This window comes from Pogoniulus pusillus, chromosome 11 (assembly GCF_015220805.1).
Source record: "Pogoniulus pusillus isolate bPogPus1 chromosome 11, bPogPus1.pri, whole genome shotgun sequence".
Lineage (NCBI taxonomy): Eukaryota > Metazoa > Chordata > Aves > Piciformes > Lybiidae > Pogoniulus > Pogoniulus pusillus.
Window position 1 is genome coordinate 4,511,306 of NC_087274.1, and position 21,211 is coordinate 4,532,516.

Below are 21,211 nucleotides of genomic sequence, written 5' to 3' on the forward strand. Positions count from 1 at the left end.
GTTACACTGGAGAGAGTGATTGGCATTGGAATGGGCTGCCCAGGGAGGTGATGGAGTCTCTGTGCCTGGAGGTGTTGAAGCCAAGCCTGGCTGGGGCACTTAGTGCCATGGTCTGGTTGCTTGGCCAGGGCTGGGTGCTAGGTTGGACTGGATGATCTTGGAGCTCTCTTCCAACCTGGTTAATTCTATGATTCTATGACAGTGTCCAGCTAGGTTTGGAAGGACTCCAGAGAAGGAGACTCCACCACCTCTCTGGGCAGCCTGTTCCAGTGCTCTACCATCCTCAAAGTGAAGAAGTTTCTTCTCATGTTTAGGTAGAGCTCTCTACACTGAACTTTGTGCCCATTACCTCTTGTTTTGTCACTGGACAGCACTACAAAAATCACTGGCACCATCCTCCTGACATTTCAAGGTGACCTTGGAGTAGCCTTCCAGTAGCTGAAGGGGGATATAGGAGGGCTGGGGAGAGACTACTGACAAGGTCTTTGCAATGACAGCATGAGGAGGAATGGGTTTAAACTGGCAGAGGGGAGATTGAAACTGGATGTTAGGAGGAAGTTCTTTGCAGTGAGGGTGGTGAGACACTGGCACAGGTCGCCCAGGGAGGTTGTGGAGCACAGAAGCACAGAATGTGATCAAAGATCACATTCTGTGCTTCTGTGCTCCACAACCTACCTGGAGATGCTCAGGACCAGCCTGGATGAAGCCTTGAGCAACCTACTGTAGTAGGAGGTGTCCCTGCCTGTGGTGGGGGATTGGAACTAGATGATCTTTGAGGTCCCTACCACCATTCTGTGATTCTATGAATTGGAGAATATCTGCTAAGCCATCTGAGAGCAATAAACACCTGCAGAGAACAACCTAACCAGGCCCTCCCATCCCTGCATCTGCTCCAGACTCACCACAGCAAGAAACTTGCCCACGTAGAAATAAACACCGTAATGGAAGGCAAAGAGGCTGCCAATCATCAAGACAAGGATGGAGAAGAAGAGTGGGAGGTCAACAACAGCTTGCCCAGTCCAGTAAGCAGAGGGATAGAGCCCTGCAATCTTCAGCTGTGTGTAGGCTTTGATCTGCAACAGGGAAAGGAGATGCAGTGTTAATTAAATGCTCATTAAAATGAACCTGAGTTCAGCTGCCTCAGCCTGAGCAGGATCAGGTTGCTCCCCCTAACACACTGCTTCCACCAGGGTGGCTCACAGGTGGTGCCAAAGGAGCAGCAAAAGCATTTCCATGGGAAGCAAAAAGGCTTGGCCCAGATCTGCTCTCCCCACAGCAGCCAACAGCAGTCACATCCAGACTGCTGGGCAAGACACTTCACAAGTACCTAACCACCTGTGGGTACCTGTTCATCTCTTTGGGAGGGGACATAATGGCCCAAGCCTTTGTTTTCCTCCTGCCCTTGCTTCCTCCATCAGCAGAAGGGTGGAGGAAGAGCCAGGACATCTAATAGACCTTCCAGGACATGGAATGGGCTGCCCAGGGAGGTGGAGTGGCCACCCCTGGAGGTGCTGAAGGAAAGCCTGGATGAGGCACTTAGTGCCATGGTCTGGTTGATAGGCCAGGGCTGGGTGCTAGGTTGGACTGGCTGAGCTTGGAGGTCTCTTCCAACCTGGTTGAGTCTATGACAGAAGGTTTAGTCCAACTCCCCAACAGTGAGCAGGGACATCTTTAAGTAGATTAGGTCACTCAGAGCCCCCTCCAGCCTGATCTGGACAGAACAGTCTCAAACTGCACCAGGGCAGGTTTAGGCTGGACATTAGGAAGAAATCCTTCACAGGAGGAGCGATCACCATTTGGAATGGGCTGCCTGGGGAGATGGTGGAGTCATCATCCCTGGAAATGTTGAAGAGGAGGCTGGATGAGGCACTTAGTGCCATGGGTTAGTTAATTAGAAGGGTTAGGTGATAAGCTGGACTCAATGACCCTAGAGGTCTTTTCCAGCCTGGTTAATACTGATTCTGCTGTGCCCTACACCTCTCATGGCAGAAGCTGATGTTTAAAACACCTCTGAAGGACTTCCCTCAGACCCCTCAAAGCTTTTAAGTACCTGTGCAGTCTCTGAATCAACACCTGGGAGTTTACCTTGTGGTTTTCTGCATTATCCATGGCAAAATAGGGTGGCATTCCAGTAATGATGATCCCCAGCAGCACAGCTTCAAAGTAGATCTCCAGCCTGAAAATTGTGTCTGGAAGATTCTGAAATACAAAAATCAGATTTAGAATCATAGAATCAGCCAGAGTTGGAAGGGGCCACAAGGAGCAGACAGTTCCAACCCTCCTGCCATGCCCAGGGACACCCTACCCTAGAGCAGGCTGCACACAGCCTCAGCCAACCTGGCCTTAAACACCTCCAGCCATGGGGGCCTCAATCACCTCCCTGGGCAACCCATTCCAGCCTCTCACCACTCTCCTGCTCAACAACTTCCTCCTCATTTCTTCAGCACCAGGAGATATGTGATCAAAAAAAACAGATTCAGAACTGGAACATGACTGTAAATGCTCTGAAGATGCTCAGAGGGCTGCAGCAGCTCTGCTATGAGGACAGGCTACAAGACTTGGAGCTCTGCAGCCTGAAGCAGAGAAGGCTTCCAGGAGACCTTGGAGTAGCCTTCCAGTATCTGAAGGGGGCTACAGGAAGGCTGGGGAGGGACTATTGACAAGGTCTTGTAATGGCAGGATGAGGAGGAATGGGTTTAAACTGGCAGAGGGGAGATTGAAACTGGATGTTAGGAAAGGGTTCTCTGCAGTGAGGGTGGTGAGACACTGGCACAGGTTGCCCAGGGAGGTTGTGGAGCACAGAAGCACCGAATGAAAGATCACATTGGGTGCTTCTGTGCTCCACAGCCTCCCTGGAGGTGTTCAAGGCCAGGTTGGATAAGGCCTTGGGCAACCTTTTTTAGTAGGATGTGTCCCTGCCTATGGCAAAGGGTTGGAACTGGATGATCTTTGAGCTCCCTTCCAACCTAAACTGGCAGAGGTGAGATAGAAACTGGATGTTAGGAAGAAGCTCTTTGCAGTGAGGGTGCAGAGACACTGGCACAGGTTATCCAGGTTGACTTCAATCACACTCTGTGATTCTGTGCTCCACAACCTGTCTGGAGGTGTTCAAAGCCAGGCTGGATGAGGCTTCAAGTGACCTGTTCTAGTGGGAGGTGTCCCTGCCTACGGTGGGGGTTGGAACTAGATGATCTTTAAGGTCCCTTCCAACCTAACCCATTCCATGATTCTCTGCCAGCACACATATTCTGTGTACCTCAAGATCATCTGGGAGGTGGTGGAGTCACTGTGCCTGGAGGTGTTGAAGCCAAGCCTGGCTGGGGCACTTAGTGCCATGGTCTGGTTGCTTGGCCAGGGCTGGGTGCTAGGTTGGGCTGGCTGAGCTTGGAGGTCTATTCCAACCTGGTTGATTCTATGAACCCCTCTGTGCCCACAGGTGGTGCCTGTTGTGCTCCTTACCTGAACAAAAGGGTTGCTCCAGACCTGGATGCTGTCGGTTGCGTTGAGGCTGCGCAGCAGCAGGTTGCTGACAATGTTCATCAGGACAGGCAGGGAATGCACCATGGTGCTGTTGAACACCAGTGTGAAGACATAGTTCTGGAAAGAAGAGGAGGTGCTGTGTTAATTCTTCTGCATGCAAGGCAACCTAGCACCCAGCCCTGGCCAAGCAACCAGACCATGGCACTAAGTGCCCCAGCCAGGCTTGGCTTCAACACCTCCAGGGACACAGACTCCACCACCTCCCTGGGCAGCCCATTCCAATGCCAATCACTCTCTCTGACAACAACTTCCTAACAACATCCAGACTAGACCTGCCCTGGCACAACTGCAGACTGTGTCCCCTTCTTCTGTTGCTGCTTGCCTGGCAGAAGAGCCCAACCCCACCTGGCTACAGCCTCCCTTCAGGGAGCTGCAGACAGCAATGAGCTCTGCCCTGAGCCTCCCCTTCTTCAGGCTGCACACCCCCAGCTCCCTCAGCCTCTCCTCACAGGGCTCTGCTCCAGGCCCCTCCCCAGCCTTGCTGCTCTTCTCCGGACACCTTCCAGCACCTCAACATCTCTCTTGAATTGAGGAGCCCAGAACTGGACACAGGACTCAAGGTGTGGCCTGAGCAGTGCTGAGTACAGGGGCAGAATAACCTCCTTTGTCCTGCTGGCCACACTGCTCCTGAGCCAGCCCAGGATGCCATTGGCTCTGCTGCCCACCTGGGCACACCTCTGAGGGTCCCATCCAAGGTGATGCAATCTGTGCAAGCATTTACTCTGCTAACATTTCCATCCCATTGACACAAGTGGTCTTTGCAGGCCTCTTGTATAAGCAGTCTGACAGGACATGAATTGCTCCTGTAACTCAGTCTGTGCTCTTCAGGCAGAGTACAACAAACCCAGCCCTTCATGCACTGTGGGTCTGCTCTTTGGGACACAACCAAGCTGATCTGTCCATCTTACCTGCCTGGATTCAAGGTCAAACACGTTCAAAGCTGCACTGTGAGGGGCAGCAGAGACATAATCACTGTCATTGAACATCTCCAGGAGTATGTTCATGCTCCCAAGGGAGTGGACAATGTCACTGATATCTGATTCTGGGGGAAGACAGAGAGAACACCACAATTACTTATCACCACCTTGGAGTATTTTTACACCCAATCATTGATGTATTTTCCCATCAGTGATACAACTCCCTGATGAAAGATCACCAAGTCCTTACCCAAGCCCACCAAAAAAATCCTCTGCTATTCTGGATGGTTTTTGGCTTCCCCACTCAGCCTCCAACAAAGAATTCAAGGCAATTTTTTTGCTTGCATTCCCCAATTCATTGATTTCTGCAGCAGTGAGGAAGAGGAGATGCCAAAAAGCATTGTCAGGGTACTCCAACTTTCAGCAGCACAGTGAATTTGCTAAGAGAGCAGGAAACCAGCAGCACTTTGACACAGTGCCTGGAGAAATGAAGTTGGATCAAGCACCAATTCCCAACAGCTCAGACAGCCTCACTAATTCTTTTTGCCTTGGGTTGCTGCTCCACCTCTGTAAAACAACCTAAGTTGAAACCAAAACCTCAGTTTCCAACATGCCTTGGAGGAGGATTTTAATGCTGATGTATCTAATGGTTTCCCTACCCAGCTTCTTCACCTTTCTGCCTCAAGACACAGGAGAAGGCTACCAGAGAGGAGGGTTTTAATGCTGATGTATCCAAGGGTTTCCCTGCCCAGGTTCTTCACCTTTCTGCCTCAAGACACAGGAGAAGGCTACCAGAGAGGAGGGTTTTAATGCAGATGTATCTAAGGGTTTCCCTGCCCAGCTTCTTCATCTTTCTGTCTCAAGACACAGGAGAAGGCTACCAGAGAGGAGGGTTTTAATGCTGATGTATCCAAGGGTTTCCCTGCCCAGGTTCTTCACCTTTCTGCCTCAAGACACAGGAGAAGGCTACCAGAGAGGAGGGTTTTAATGCAGATGTATCTAAGGGTTTCCCTGCCCAGCTTCTTCATCTTTCTGTCTCAAGACACAGGAGAAGGCTACCAGAGAGGAGGGTTTTAATGCTGATGTATCCAAGGGTTTCCCTGCCCAGCTTCTTCATCTTTCTGTCTCAAGACAGTTATGCTCCCAGACATAGGAATCATAGAATCAACCAGGTTGGAAGAGAGCTCCCAGCTCATCCAGCCCAACCTTGCACTCAACCCTGTCCAAACAACTAGACTATGGCACTAAGAGGAGGAACATCTCTGAACCAATCCCTAAGGCATAAAGGATGGAGCACCCCTCACCCCTAAGGGATGGGGAGTGTGTGGGGGATGTTCTCTGCCATCTCTGGGTACCTGAAACTCTTCATTTGGGTTAATTTCAAGGAGAAAGACTGTCCCCATCCACAGAAGTCACACACAGTCCCTCCCCCCAGCTGTGACTGCTTGGGTGATCCCTGCCCTCCCCACACTTAAGGAAATCACCCAGACTAGACTGGAAACTGGAAGAATGAAGCTTTACATTTACAGCTTAGCAGAATGTACAAGCAGTTATTTACAGTATCTACAGCTACAAACAGAAGTAGACAAGTTAAAAAGGTACTACAGAAACACAACAGCCCCCCCAGAAACCAGAGTCCCCAGGAGGGGCTCCCAACCATCCTTCCACCTTCCTCTCATCCCTGGAGGTGTTCAACAAAGGACTGGATGAGACATTTAGTGCCATGGTCTAGTTGACTACATAGGGCTGGGGGATAGGTTGGACTGGATGACCTAGGAGGTCTCTTCCAGCCTCACTGATAATATGATTCTATGATTCTATCTTACCCCAGACCTTGCCTTATGTTCAAGGTGAGTTTGGAGGGTTGGCCAGGGGGTGTAGGAAGCAGAAGGATTAGTCACAGGCTCACAGGATGTTAGAGGTTGGAAGGGACCCAAGGAAATGATTGAGTCCAACCCCCCTGCCAGAGCAGGACAGTCCTATCTAACACAGATCACAGAGGAGCACATCCAGACAGGCCTTGAAAGGCTCCACAGCAGGAGACTCCACAGCCTCTCTGGGCAGCCTGTGCCAGTGCTCTGGGACCCTTACAGCAAAGAAGTTCCCCCTTGTGTTGAGCTGGAACCTCCTGAGCTGCAGCTTACACCCATTGCTCCTTGTCCTGTCCCAGGGAGCAGTGAGCAGAGCCTGTCCCCTGCTCCTGGCAGCCCTCAGATACTTATAAACATTTATCAAATCCCCTCTCAGTCTTCTCTTCTCCAGACTAAGCAGCCCCAGGCAGCAAGTTAGAGAGCCAAGTGCAGCCCAAGCCCAGAGAGACACTCTGACATCTATATTTGTGCTCTTGTTCTTCTACATCTCAGCAAACCTATGAGTGAAGTAGTCATCACCATTGTTTTCTTTTAGACTCATGGAATCAGCCAGGTTGGAAGAGACCTCCAAGCTCAGCCAGTCCAACCTAGCACCCAGCCCTAGCCAGTCAACCAGACCATGGCACTAAGTGCTTCATCCAGGCTTTGCTTGAACACCTCTCTTCTCTCAGGTGGCCAGCACCAGAACGAGAGGACACTGCCTCAGGCTGTGCCAGGGGAGATTTAGGCTGGAGGTGAGGAGAAAGTTCTTCACTGAGAGAGTCATTGGACACTGGAATGGGCTGCCCGGGGAGGTGGTGGAGTCGCCGTCCCTGGGGCACTTCAAGGCAAGGATGGACGTGGCACTTGGTGCCATGGTCTAGCCTTGAGCTCTATGGTAAAGGGTTGGACTTGATGATCTGTGAGGTCTCTTCCAACCCTGATGACACTGTGATACCTCCAGGGACAGTGACTCCACCACCTCCCTGGGCAGCCCATTCCAATGCCAATCACTCTCTCTGTGAGACAGAGCCTACAGTCTAACTCTCCTCACCAAAACATTCTGGCTAGCTTCAAACCAGCACACCAGCACATGAAACACTATGCTGAAGAGAGGTGGAGGCAGCAGCCAGCCCACCTTTGCTCTCCTACCTGTGGAGTTCTGCAGCAGGAGGCGACTCCTGTACTTGTGATAGTCCTCTCCAGGCTTCAGCAAGTACAAATCTGGAGCAAGTTTGATAGGAGCTACAGAACTTTTGATGATGTGGTGGATGAAAAACAACAAAATCTGAACCACAAGGAAAATCAGAAAAAGCAACAACCTGAAAGGAAAGAAAGTTTCAGTCTGATTAAAAACGTCAGTGCAAGTCATCCCCCCCACATCTGCATGCTGTCAGCAACACCTCCCCTCACCCCCAAAAAGCATCTACCCAACACTGAGGGACACCTTCAGACTTGGTGTTTTTGTAAGTGCAACTCTGGGAAGCATCATAGAATGGGTTGGGTTGGAAGGGACCTCAAGGATCATCCAGTTCCAACCCCCTGCCACAGGCAGGGACATCTCCCACTAGAAGAGGTTGCTCAAGGCCTTATCCAAGCTGGTCTTGAACACCTCCAGGGAGGTTGTGGAGCACAGAAGCACAGAATGTGATCTTTGATCACATTCTGTGCTTCTGTTCTCCACAACCTCCCTGGACAACCTGTGCCACTGTCTCACCACCCTCAACCTGTGCCACTGTCTCACCACCCTCAACCTGTGCCACTGTCTCACCACCCTCACTGCAAACAACTTCTTCCTAACATCCAGTTTCAATCTCCCCTCTGCCAGTTTAAACCCATTCCTCCTCCTCCTGTCATTACAAGACCTTGTCAATAGTCCCTCCCCAGCCCTTCTGTAGCCCTTTTCAGATACTGGAAGGCTACTCCAAGGTCTCCTCAAAGCCTTCTCTTCTCCAGGCTGCACAGCCCCAACTCTCTCAGCCTGTCCTCATAGCAGAGCTGCTGCAGCCCTCTGAGCATCTTCTTGGCCCTTAATCACATCCTGCCCTTTCTCTGGTGTCTTTCAAACAGGTCTGGAGGAGACTTGTGTGTAGAAAAGGACAAAGTTCCAATACTTACATGACTCTCACACATTTGTTTTCCCTCCTCAGGCTAAGGAAATGGACTTTGGCTATGGTGGAAACCTGCTTCTTCCAGAGGGCTGCATTGCTCATGGCTGGTGCCTTCGTCTCGGACAGCATCAGCAGGCTCTGCTCCATATCATCCAGGGATTTGGTGTCCATTTCATCCTGTACTTGCTGGGAACTGAACACACTGTAATCTGGAAAAGGGAAGAGTAAAGCTCTGCAAATGAGCTGCTCTGCCAGAGCTACATGGCTGGAAACACAAGGGGGAACTTTTTTACTGTAAGAGTCCCAGAGCACTGGCACAGGCTGCCCAGAGAGGTTGTGGAGTCTCCTTCTCTGGAGCCTTTCAAGGCCTGTCTGGATGTGTTCCTCTGTGACCTGAGCTAGATTGTGTGGTCCTGCTGTGGCAGGGGGGTTGGACTAGATGATCTCCTTGGGTCCCTTCCAACCCCTAATATCCTGTGAGCCTGAGGGAGTTGGGGCTGTGCTGCTTGGAGAAGTGAGACTGAGAGGTGACCTCATCAGTGGTTATAAAGATGTGCAGGGTGAGTGCCAGAAGGCTGGAGCCAGGCTCTGCTGGCTGATGCCCAATGACAGCACAAGGGGCAATGGTGGAAGCTGAGGCATAGGAAGTTCCATGTGAACATGAGGAGGATTTTTTAACCTGTGAGGGTGACAGAGCCCTAGAACAGGCTGCCCAGGGGAGCTGTGGAGTCTTCCTCTCTGGAGATATTCCAAACCTGCCTGGATGTGTTCCTGTGTGATGTGCTCTAGGTGATGCTGCTCTGGCAGGGAGGTTGGACTGGAGGAGCTTTGGAGGTCCCTCCCAGCCCCTGCCATTCTGTGATGCTATGAAATGGTAGGGCTGGAGAAAGCTGAGTGACCACTCACTCCTCCCTGCTGCTACTGCAGAAGCCATCTCACCCCACCTATAGATCACTGCAATTGGAGAAGACCTCTAAGATCATCAAGCCCAACCAGCAACCCAACACCACCACAGCCACCAAACCATTCCTACATGACCATGTCTACACCTTTTTTGGACAGCTCCAGGATGGTGAGTCCACCCTGAGCAGCTTGTTACAGTGCCTGACAGCCTCTCACCTTAACCCCAAGGTCAATGCCATTGATTCACTCCAATGTTCTGAGCCATGCAGATCTTTGGCAGACACTTAAGGAGAAGGACACAAAGTTCTGCCCCTCAAAAGGTGCAAATCTTCCCAGTTTCATCCCATTAGCCCATGCAGGCTCCTGTATTCAGCCTGGAGAAGGTGCCAGGGAGACTTAATACAGGCCTGGCAGTACCTGAGGGGGGCTACAAGGAGGCTGCAGAGGGACTGTTGACAGAGGCCTGCAGGGACAGGACCAGGGGCAATGGGTCAAAGCTAGAGCAGAGCTGACTGAGATTGGATGTAAGGAATAAGTTCTGCACCATGAGGGTGTTGGGACACTGCAACAGGTTGCCCAGGGAGATGGTTGAGGCCCCATCCCAGGAGATAATCAACATGAGACTCTACAAGGCTCTGAGCAGTCTGATCTAGAGGAGGATGTCCCTGCTGAGTGCAGGGGGCTTGGAGTGGATGACCCTTGGAGGTCCTTTCCAATCCAAACCATTCCATGTACTATTCAGCACCAGATGTTAGACCCTCTCACCCCCAGGCAAAAGCTTTGCAGAGCAGGATAGGTTACCAGTCTCTGCCACACAGAAAGCTCCAGAAAGATGAAGAAAGCTTAAACCATTGACAGTTGGCATCACAAGAAATCCTGAGTAATTCTGGAGTAATATGAAGTGGTCCCAAATGTTAATTTGAATAGAAAAGGTAATTTAAAGGAGGGAAGGAAAGACAGGTCCACCAGTTTCAGCCTTACCTGCTGGCCACTATTATTGCTCATCCAGGAGGCTGGAGATAGAATCAGCCAGGTTGGAAGAGAGCTCCAAGCTCAGCCAGGCCAACCTAGCACCCAGCCCTAGCCAAACAACCAGACCATGGCACTAAGTGCCCCAGCCAGGCTTGGCTTCAACACCTCCAGGCACAGCAACTCCACCACCTCCCTGGGCAGCCCATTCCAATGCCAATCACTCTCTCTGCCAACAACTTCCTAACAACATCCAGCCTAGACCTCCCTTGCCACAGCTTCAGGCTGTGTCCCCTTCTTCTGTTGCTGCTTGCCTGGCAGAAGAGCCCAACCCCACCTGGCTACAGCCTCCCTTCAGGGAGCTGCAGACAGCAATGAGCTCTGCCCTGAGCCTCCTCTGCTGCAGGCTGCACACCCCCAGCTCCCTCAGCCTCTCCTCACAGGGCTCTGTTCCAGGCCCCTCCCCAGCCTTGCTGCCCTTCTCCAAACACCTTCCAGCACCTCAACATCTCTCTTGAATTGAGGAGCCCAGAACTGGACACAGCACTCAAGGGGTGGCCTGAGCAGTGCTGAGTACAGGGGCAGAAGAACCTCCCTTGTCCTGCTGGCCACACTGCTCCTGAGCCAGCCCAGGATGCCATTGGCTCTGCTGCCCACCTGGGCACTGCTGCCTCAGCTTCAGCTCCTCTCTCCCAGCACCCCCAGCTCCCTCTCTGCCTGGCTTCTCTCAGCCACTCTGGCCCCAGCCTGCAGCGCTGCTTGGGGTTGTTGTGGCCAAAGTGCAGAACCTTGCACTTGGCCTTGTTCAATGTCATCCCATTGGCCTCTGCCCACCCATCCAGCCTGGCCAGGTCCCTCTGCAGAATTTAATCCTGTGCTCTTACCACTGCCTGAAAATCAGCTCTGATCAAGCACAGCTTAAAAAGCTGCCCAGAGAAACTGCAGCTGTAAAGCAAAGAAGTTGGAGGTAAAGTACACAGGATGAAAAATTAATTACTGCAGAGACAGCTGGCAAAAAGCTTTCCCTCTGGATCCTCACTCCAGAGCCAGCTCTCTGTGTGTTTTTCATGTTCAGTATTTCAAAAGCCTGGAACATCCTGAGCTCAAAGCAGCCCCAGGCTGCTGGACACACTGCTCTGCAAGAGGATTTCCCTTCCTACCTCCAGAGCAAGACTCCTCCTGGCAGCCATGGGGCACAGGCAGGTCCACACTAATTCACCCAATCAAATATGAGTGCAAACCAGGAAAACAGCCACAGTCCATCTCACCTGCTTGGTCAATCTCTGCCTCAACTTCCAGCTTCAGGTAGACATCCTCCAGGGTGGTCATGGAAACGCCGTAGGTGATAACGCCCAAATGGGAGTGAGTGTCCAGGTCAGAAAACAAGCCTGGAAACAGAAGTGAAACGTTTTGGTTGGCAACATCTCCTGGGAGACCTTCAAACCCATCAGAGGCACCCCTAAAGCCTCCTGCACTGGGCAGCAGGCAACACACCAGCGTGGGTGCTTAATTACGGTCAGGTCGCTTCACAGGCACAGGTCACTTCGGAACCGAGGCTGGGAGAAACTCCTTTTAGCACCACACTTTTCAGGCCCTGTGGTTAGACAGGCTGCAAGCTTTCCTGAGGCTGTCATGGCCATGAAAGCATCTCAGCATCCCAAAGCTGCTGGGCTCTCAGCTGCCTCCTGGCTGGCTGCAAGAGTCCTTCTCCTGGAAACAGTTTCATGGCCATGAAAGCATCTCAGCATCCCAAAGCTGCTGGGCTCTCAGCTGCCTCCTGGCTGGCTGCAAGAGTCCTTCTCCTGGAAACAGTTTCATGGCCATGAAAGCATCTCAGCATCCCAAAGCTGCTGGGCTCTCAGCTGCCCCCTGGCTGGCTGCAAGAGTCCCTCTCCTGGAAACAGTTTCATGGCCATGAAAGCATCTCAGCATCCCAAAGCTGCTGGGCTCTCAGCTGCCTCCTGGCTGGCTGCAAGAGTCCTTCTCCTGGAAACAGTTTCATGGCCATGAAAGCATCTCAGCATCCCAAAGCTGCTGGGCTCTCAGCTGCCTCCTGGCTGGCTGCAAGAGTCCTTCTCCTGGAAACACCGTGTACAGGCACTGCAGCTTGTTCTACTTAGGTCACTACCAACACAGAGATTTGACACAGAAAGGCACTGAAGGCTTTTTATTTGTGTATATAAACACACACAAGCCCCACATATGCATGCAGCCACCCAGATCCATACAGCTAGAGCAGCTGGGCACCAGATCCTGGATGGCACACACAGAATCATTCTGGTTGGGAAAAGACTTTTGAGATCATAGAACGGTTTAGGTTGGAAGGGACCTCAAAGATCATCCAGTTCCAACCCCTGGCCATGGGTAGGGACACCTCCCACTCAAACAGGCTGCCCAAGACCTCATCTAAGCTGGACTTGAACACCTCCAGGGAGGTTGTGGAGGACAGAAGCACCCAATGTGATCAAAGATCACATTGGGTGCTTCTGTCCTCCACAACCTCCTTGGGCAACCTGTGCCAGTGTCTCACCACCCTCAACCTGTGCCAGTGTCTCACCACCCTCACTGCAAACAACTTCTTTCTAACATCTAGTTTCAATCTCCCCTCTGCCAGTTCAAACCCATTCCTCCTCATCCTGTCATTACAAGACCTTGTAAACTGCCCCTCCCCAGCCTTCCTGTAGCCCACTTCAGATACTGGAAGGCCACTCCAAGGTCTCCTCAAAGCCTTCTCTTCTCCAGGCTGCACAGCCCCAACTCTCTCAGCCTGTTCTCACAGCAGAGCTGCTGCAGCCCTCTCAGCATCTTGGTGGCCTACTCTGGACTAGCTCCAACACTTCCATGTCCTGCTTGTGCTGGGGGCTGCAGAACTGCACCCAGGACTGCAGGTGGGGTCTGAGGAGAGCAGAGCCAAGGGGCAGAATCCCCTCCCTTGCCCTGCTGCCCACACTGCTCTTGCTGCAGCCCAGCACAGGCTTGCTGTCTGGGTACACTCACACTGCAGGCTCTTGAGCTTTTCATCACCCCAGGCCCCCAGGGCCTTTTCCTCAGGGCTGCTCTCAGATATTCCCCACCCAGCCTGGATTTGTGCTTGGGATTGCCCCAGCCTGTATCTGTGGTGGGGACTGCAAGATCACCAAGTCCAACCATTCTTTAACTCTACTCCTACACCATGTCCCTCAGCACACCTCTGCCTCTTTCAAACACCTCCAGGGATGTGGATTTAAACCACCTCCCTAGGGAGCCTGTGCCAGTGGTTGAGAACCCTTCTACTGCAGAACTTTCTTCTTCAACCTAAACCTCCCCTGGTGCAATCTGAGGCCCCTCATACTGTTCTATCACCTTTCACTAGATGAGACCCACCTCACCTTGCTACAACCTCTTTCCAGGGAGCTGTAAAGACAGCTTGAAGACCAAGACTGCACTCAGAGTAAGAGCACTGTTTAGCACCTCAGGATAAAACCCACTGCTTGGCTCTTGCTAGTTGCATGAAGTGAAGGACTCGACAAAAGGAGGAGTTTCAGAGCCAAGGTCACACAAAAGCAGAAAACAGGAAAAACAGTTGGGACACTTAGTGCTGCTCATCAGCTCTCCATGATTTCTTCTGCCCCAGTAGCTGAGGCATACTCCTAACCTTGGCTGCTGCTTAAAATAGTTGAGGGGAATGGATTCAGCCTTGCATGAAGAGTCCTGTCTCACAGCAGGGCATGCTGCTGAAGGTAAAGGTAATAAATAATTCACTGCTTGAAGAGTGGGGAAGAAAAACCCCAACAACCACCAAAAACCACTCATGAAATGTGAGATGCATATTCCCATCAGTACTGAGTCCTCCTGAGCTTTCCCAGAGCTCCAAGGACATTCCCCTGGGAGGTGAACAAGCAGCCCTGAGCAGGGCCCATCAGATAATTGCTGCTATCTGGCGAAGCCAACACATCTGCTGCACCACCCTCTGAGGATTAAGACAGTGCTCTCTGAAACTCAGAAAGGGGATTGAAGATGAAGAAGGCAATGAAGATGATTTGTTTGGGACAGAGTGGCTGGAAAGCAGACAGGAAGAAAGGGACCTGGGGGCACTGGTAAATAGTAGCTGAAGATGAGGCAGCAGTGTGCTCAGGTGGGCAGCAGAGCCAATGGCATCCAGGCACAGTGTGGCCAGCAGGACAAGGGAGGTTCTTCTGCCCCTGGACTCAGCACTGCTCAGGCCACCCCTTGAGTGCTGTGTCAAGTTCTGGGCTCCTCAATTCAAGAGAGATGTTGAAGTGCTGGAAGGTGTCCAGAGAAGGGCAGCAAAGCTGGGGAGGGGCCTGGAGCACAAATCCTATGAGGAGAGGCTGAGGGAGATGAGATTGTTTAGCCTGGAGCAGAGGAGGCTCAGGGCAGAGCTCATTGCTGGCTACAACTACCTGAAGGGAGGCTGTAGCCAGGTGGGGTTGGGCTCTTCTGCCAGGCAAGCAGCAACAGAACAAGGGGACACAGTCTCAAGTTGTGCCAGGGCAGGTCTAGGCTGGATGTTGTTAGGAAGTTGTTGGCAGACAGAGTGATTGGCATTGGAATGGGCTGCCCAGGGAGGTGGTGGAGTTGCTGTGCCTGGAGGTGTTCAAGCAAAGCCTGGCTGAGGCTCTTAGTGCCATGGTCTGGTTGCTTGGCCAGGGCTGGGTGGAAGCTTGGCCTGGCTGAGCTTGGAGGTCTCTTCCAACCTGCTTGATTCTATGACCTCAAGGGGCTGGAGTACCTCTCCCCTGAGAACACAGCTGAGAGAGTTGGGGTTCTTCAGCCTGGAGGAGAGAAGACTCCAAGGAGACTTTCTTGTGCCCTTTCAGTGCTTGAAGCAGCTCTGTGGGACAGGTGGGAAGAGATTCTTTATCTGGGAACATAATGATAGGCTGAGGGCTGACAGTTTTAAACTGAAAGAGGGCAGGTTTAGATTGTCTGAGGAAGAATTCTTCACTGTAAGGATGTTGGGACACTGGCACAGGTTGACCATAGAGGCTATGGATGTCCCATCCCTGGAAGTGTTCAAGGACAGGTTGGGTTAGGGTTCTGAGCTACCTGACCTAGTTGATATCCCTGCCCCTGGCAGAGGGGTTGAGACAGGACAATCTTTAAGGTTTCCTTCAGATCAAGCTGGTCTGTTTTTTGTAGGACTAGGGACCTTTCTAGCCAGCCCTGCTTGTTACTACCTTCTTCCATAGGATGATGCTTCTGCAGGACAAAGGATTCCTGGACAAAATGCCCTCTGGCCAGCTCTGCTCATTACTACCTTCTTCCATAGGATGATGCTTCTGCAGGACAAAGGATTCCTGGACAAAATACCCTCTGGCCAGCCCTGCTCATTAGTACCTTCTTCCATAGGATGATGTTTCTGCAGGACAAAGGATTCCTGGACAAAATACCCTCTGGCCAGCCCTGCTCATTAGTACCTTCTTCCATAGGATGATGCTTCTGCAGGACAAAGGATTCCTGGACAAAATGCCCTCTGGCCAGCCCTGCTCATTACTACCTTCTTCCATAGGATGATGTTTCTGCAGGACAAAGGATTCCTGGACAAAATACCCTCTGGCCAGCCCTGCTTATTACTACCTTCTTCCATAGGATGATGCTTCTGCTGGACAAAGGATTCCTGGACAAAATGATCTCTTCACTCTTCTGTTAAAGGCATCTCCACAGTACTTACTGTCAAGTACCCACAGCCCCTCCTTGGATGAGGCAACGAGGTCCTTGCTTGTCCAAGCAAGACCTCACTGACTGATCATCAGCCAGAGAACGACTATCTGCAAAGCCACATCCAGGCAGAAGCACCACATTTGACAGTGACTACAGGTGACAGCCACGCCTGGTGGACTTCTCCACAGTCATTCAAGCCCTGCAGCACAGCCAACACATCAATACCTGCAAACTTGTCCATGTCCTTGAGTGGCAGGGTGTAGACCAGCTGCTCGTCGTTCTCCTGGATCAGGCTGGCCGCAGGGATGTGCTGCCTTATCAGCGCGGTGGTGGCCTCCGTGTTGCAGTAGGCATCGATGTGCATGCTGAGGAGACACACAGGCAGCAGAAAATGGCAGTTGTCAGAGCTTGCTTTTCTCCTCCCAGATGCACAGCATCACCCCATGGTTTGGGTTGGAAGGAACCTTTCAGTGTTGTCTAGTCCCACTCCACTGAATCACAGAATCAACCGCGTTGGAAAAGAGCTCTGAGAGCATCGAGTCTGAACTACCAACCTAAACCTTCTAATTAACTAAACAGAATCAGAGTCAAGCAGGTTGGAAGAGAACTCCAAGATCATCTACTCCAACCTAGCACCCAGCCCTAGCCAAGCAACCAGACCATGGCACTAAGTGCCTCAGCCAGGATTGTCTTGAGCATCTCCAGGGACAGAGACTCCACCACCTCCCTGGGCAGCCCATTCCAATGCCAATCACTCTCTCTGACAACAGTTTCCTCCTAACATCCAGCCTAAACCTCCCCTGGCACAGCTTCAGACTGTGTCCCCTTCTTCTGTTGCTGCTTGCCTGGCAGAAGAGCCCAACCCCACCTGGCTCCAGCCTCCCTTCAGGTAGCTGTAGACAGCAATGAGCTTTGCCCTGAGCCTCCTCTCCTCCCTCAGCACACCCCCAGCTCCCTCAGCCTCTCCTCACAGGGCTGTGCTCCAGGCCCCTCCCCAGCTTTGTTGCCCTTCTCTGGACAGGTTCAGGCACCTCAACATCTTTCTTGAGGGGCCCAGAACTGGACACAGCACTCAAGGAGTGGCCTAACCATCAGAGCACAGGGGCAGAAGGACTTCCCCAGCCCCACTGGCTCAGCACAGGGGCAGGAGAACTTCCCTGGCCCTAGCTGATCAGCAGGACATCTGCAACTACAGAGGTTGCTCAGAGCCCCACATAAGCTGACCTGGGATGGTTGCAGGGATCCCCATCTAGCACTCTCTCTGGTCAACCTGGGCCAGTGTCTCACCACCCCCAGTACAAAAAACTTCTTCCTCGTATCTCATCTTAATCTATGAGCAATCAGCCAGCAGAGCATCCAACATGAAGTGTAAAGATGCCAGGAAGATGATTTTTGGGAGGGGGCTACCTCACAGATCTCAGCAGAGAGCAGTACAGGCAGCCCCCTGGTGGCAGGGAGCAGGACACAGAGAGCATACCTCAGGCGGTAGCCGATTCCCCACTTGCTCTTGAGAAAGAGAGAAGATCCAAGGCACTTCAGCATCCCCTGAGAGATCACAGCTTTACGATCTGGAAATGAAACAAAAACACACCAAGGAGATCCTTTCACTCAGAAAACTGCCCTCCAAAAATCACAGACTGGTTTAGGTTGGAAGGGACCTCAAAGCTCATCCAGTTCCAACCCCCTGCCATAGGCAGGGACACTTCCCACCAGAACAGGTCAGAGGATGGTTTGAGTTGGAAGGGACCTTAAAGGTCATGATTCTATGGTCATCGAGTTCCAACTCCCACCAAGGGCAGGGACACCTCCCACTAGCCCAGGTTGCTCAAGGCCTCATCCAACCCAGGCCTGAATGCCTCCAGGGAGGGAGCATCCACAATGTTCTGGGGCAACCTGTTTCAATCACTGAAATATTTCAAATTAGAGAGTTTAAAACACATACAGAATCACCCAGGTAGGAAAAACCCCTCATAGAATCATAGAATCAAGCAGGTTGGAAGAGATCTCCAAGCTCAGCCAGCCCAACCTAGCACCCAGCCCTAGCCAAGCAACCAGACCATGGCACTGAGTGCCTCAGCCAGGCTTTGCTTCAACACCTCCAGGGACAGGGACTCCTCCACCTCCCTGGGCAGCCCATTCCAATGCCAATCACTCTCTCTGACAACAACTTCCTAACAACATCCAGCCTAGACCACCCCTGCCACAACTTGAGACTGTGTCCCCTTCTTCTGTTGCTGGTTGCCTGGCAGCAGAGCCCAACCCCACCTGGCTACAGCCTCCCTTCAGGTAGCTGCAGACAGCAATGAGCTCTGCCCTGAGCCTCCTCTTCTGCAGGCTGCACACCCCCAGCTGCCTCAGCCTCTCCTCACAGGGCTCTGCTCCAGGCCCCTCCCCAGCTTTGTCACCCTTCTCTGGACACCTTCCAGTATCTCAACACCTCTCTTGGATTGAGATCAGGATCACCAAGTCCAATCTAGAATCCTGTTCTACAAGATTCACCTTAAACCACAGTCCTAAGCACCACATCCAAATGACCCTTAAACACATCCAAGGTTGGGGACTCCACCACCTCCCTGGGCAGCTCATTCCAGTTCCTGACCACTCTCTCCATGAAAAACTTTTCCTCAATGTCCAATCTAAACCATCCCATCTTCAGCTTGAGATCATTCCCCCTTGTTCTGTCTCCAGCTAACTGTGAGAGGCAGCAGCCTCTCCACAATGTCCCTCCAGGTAGCTGCAGACAGCAGTGAGGTCTCCCCTCAGCCTCCTCTTTTTCACACCAACCATCCCCAGCTCCCTCATAAGATTTATTCTCTAGGTCCTTCACTTTTTGCTCTGCCTCAGACTGCCCCTGGGCTGGTGCCCAGGGGGTCAGGGCTGGACTCACCAGCCAGGATGTCTGCCTCATCCATGAAGTGGGTACTGAACACAGTCACTCGATTTGCCTTCCTGTTCTTCAGGAGGTTCCAGACGATGTGCCGGGAGCACGGATCCATCCCCGCCGTCGGCTCGTCCAGCAGCAGAACCTTGGTGCAAAGCCAACAAGTGTTTGCAAAGCCACAGGCAAGGCACTGACCTCAGCAACTCCCACCTAATGTAACAGACCCTGGAGTCTGTGTTTGAAGCCTGCTAGTTCATCCTCTCTGACACACAGGACGCATCCTAGAGCGAGCAAGCGAAGCTGTGCTGTGCTTTGAACCAAAGCCATCTCCTGCTGTGACAGATGGCAAAGTCACACAGTCACTTAGTGCCACAGCTCTGGTTTATTCTGCTTCTGATGCAGTCACCTGTAGCTGTGGGTGCTCTCCCTCGAGTAAGGGATGGCTAAATACACATAGATGCTTTTAACATCCCAGAGAACTGTCACAACCATCACAGAGTCAGTCAGGGTTGCAAGGGACCACAAGGATCATAGAATCAGGCAGGGTTGGAAGGCACCACAAGGAGCAGCCATTCCAACCCCCCTGCCATGCCCAGGGACACCCTACCCTAGAGCAGGCTGCCCACAGCCTCAGCCAGCCTGGCCTCAAACACCTCCAGCCATGGGGCCTCAATCACCTCCCTGGGCAACCCATTCCAGCCTCTCACCACTCTCCTACTCAACAACTTCCTCCTCACCTCCACTCTGACTCTCCCCACCTCCAGCTTTGCTCCATTCCCCCCAGTCCTGGCACTCCCTCACAGCCTAAAAAGTCCCTCCTCAGCATTTTTTGGAGGCCCCCTTCAGATCCTGGAAGGCCACAAGAAGGTCACTTCAGCCTTCCTTCATGTGGAAATACAGATCTAAAAGCAGTCCCCATTCTTCCAGGCCAGAAGCTACAGACTTGCAACACAAAAGAGCTCTCTGGCTCTGTCCCTGCCTGCTCCTAGTGCCTGCATGGCTTTGCAAGGAAAAACTTTGACAGTTTCATTGTTGGGGTCTAAATGTTACCTGTCAGGAACGACTCCAAACTTGTCATGCTATTTATTCTCTCCAAGAAGTCAAACCCAGAGCTGCTGCCACCACCTAAGCCATTAGCATCCTCATGCATAAACATTCAGATTGTTTGTGGTTTAAACAATCACAGAGAAACAAAGAGCAAGGGATGCTCAAAGCAACAGTTTCTGCACCTCAGACATTATTAGATGCATTAGTTAGTTGTGACAAAAGAAGCATAGAATGGTAGGGTTTGGAAGGGACCTCCCAGAGCTCACTGAGTCCACCCTCCCTGTCAAAGCAGGTAACACAGGAATGCATCCAGGCAGGTATGAAAAGCCTCTAGAGATGGAGACTCCACCACCATTCTGGGCAGCCTCTTCCAGTGCTCTGTTACCCTCACAGTAAGGAAGTTTCTCCTCCTGTTGAGGAGAAACCTCCCAAGTTCCAGTTCGTGTCCATTCCCCCTCTTCCTATCACAGGATGCCACTGAATAGAGACTGACCCCTTCTTGACACACACCCTTTGGATGCTCAATCTCACCTCAGTCCTCTCTTTTCCCCACTAAAGAGCCCCAGACATCAGCCCTTAGGTGTACCAGGGCCACCAAGCCAGGGCCACCTCCTTCACACACACCTTTGGGTTCCCAAGAACAGCAACTGCCACCGACAGCCTCCTCTTCTGCCCCCCGCTTAACTTTTTAGCTTGGTTGTCTCTGATAGGTTGCATATCCAAATCCAGCAACACTTTCTGCACCTTGAAAACAGAAGAAACACACTGATCACTTCAAGGAAACCACCAAGAGGAAGAAATGCCATCATTTAATTAACTGATGACTAACAATTAACACCCAAATCAACTCCTTCTCGGCCGCTCTGCACTCCGAGCCAAGCGCTCTGCTAACAAACCTCTACAGCCACAGCAGGGCCTTCAGCTCCAGCAAGCTGAAAGGTGTCTGCTCAAAACACAAATGGATGGAGAGCAGCCAGGAGGAAAGGGACCTGGGGGTACTGATAGATAGTAGGCTGAAGATGACCAGCAGTGTGCCCAGGTGGCCAAGAGAGCCAATGGCATCCTGGGCTGGCTCAGGAGCAGTGTGGGCAGCAGGACAAGGGAGGTTCTTCTGCCCCTGTGCTCAGCACTGCTCAGGCCACACCTTGAGTGCTGTGTCCAGTTCTGGGCCCCTCAATTCAAGAGAGATGTTGAGATGCTGGAACATGTCCAGAGAAGGGCAACAAAGCTGGTGAAGGGCCTGGAACACAAATCCTGTGAGGAGAGGCTGAGGGAGCTGGAGTTGTTTAGCTTGGAGAAGAGGAGGCTCAGGGGTGATCTTATTACTGT

At 52.1% G+C, this 21,211-nt stretch overlaps 1 protein-coding gene across 5 annotated transcripts in view; it reads right to left on the minus strand.

Moving 5' to 3' along the window:
- Positions 1-21,211, minus strand: part of ABCA5 (ATP binding cassette subfamily A member 5) — a 70,891-nt gene that overhangs the window by 18,045 nt on the left and 31,635 nt on the right. For all 5 annotated transcript variants that reach the window (XR_010303939.1, XR_010303940.1, XR_010303941.1 and 2 more), the window contains exons 15-25: positions 20,507-20,626; positions 18,842-18,980; positions 17,432-17,522; positions 16,180-16,319; positions 11,559-11,678; positions 8,426-8,627; positions 7,460-7,629; positions 4,449-4,582; positions 3,460-3,597; positions 2,086-2,199; positions 903-1,073 (exon numbers count right to left, since the gene is read on the minus strand). Coding sequence is in view for 2 of the 5 variants with exons in the window: in XM_064150656.1 (XP_064006726.1) it covers positions 903-1,073; positions 2,086-2,199; positions 3,460-3,597; positions 4,449-4,582; positions 7,460-7,629; positions 8,426-8,627; positions 11,559-11,678; positions 16,180-16,319; positions 17,432-17,522; positions 18,842-18,980; positions 20,507-20,626 (1,539 nt within the window). In the remaining 3 variants the exon portion in view is untranslated. The remainder of the gene's footprint in view (positions 1-902; positions 1,074-2,085; positions 2,200-3,459; positions 3,598-4,448; positions 4,583-7,459; positions 7,630-8,425; positions 8,628-11,558; positions 11,679-16,179; positions 16,320-17,431; positions 17,523-18,841; positions 18,981-20,506; positions 20,627-21,211) is intronic.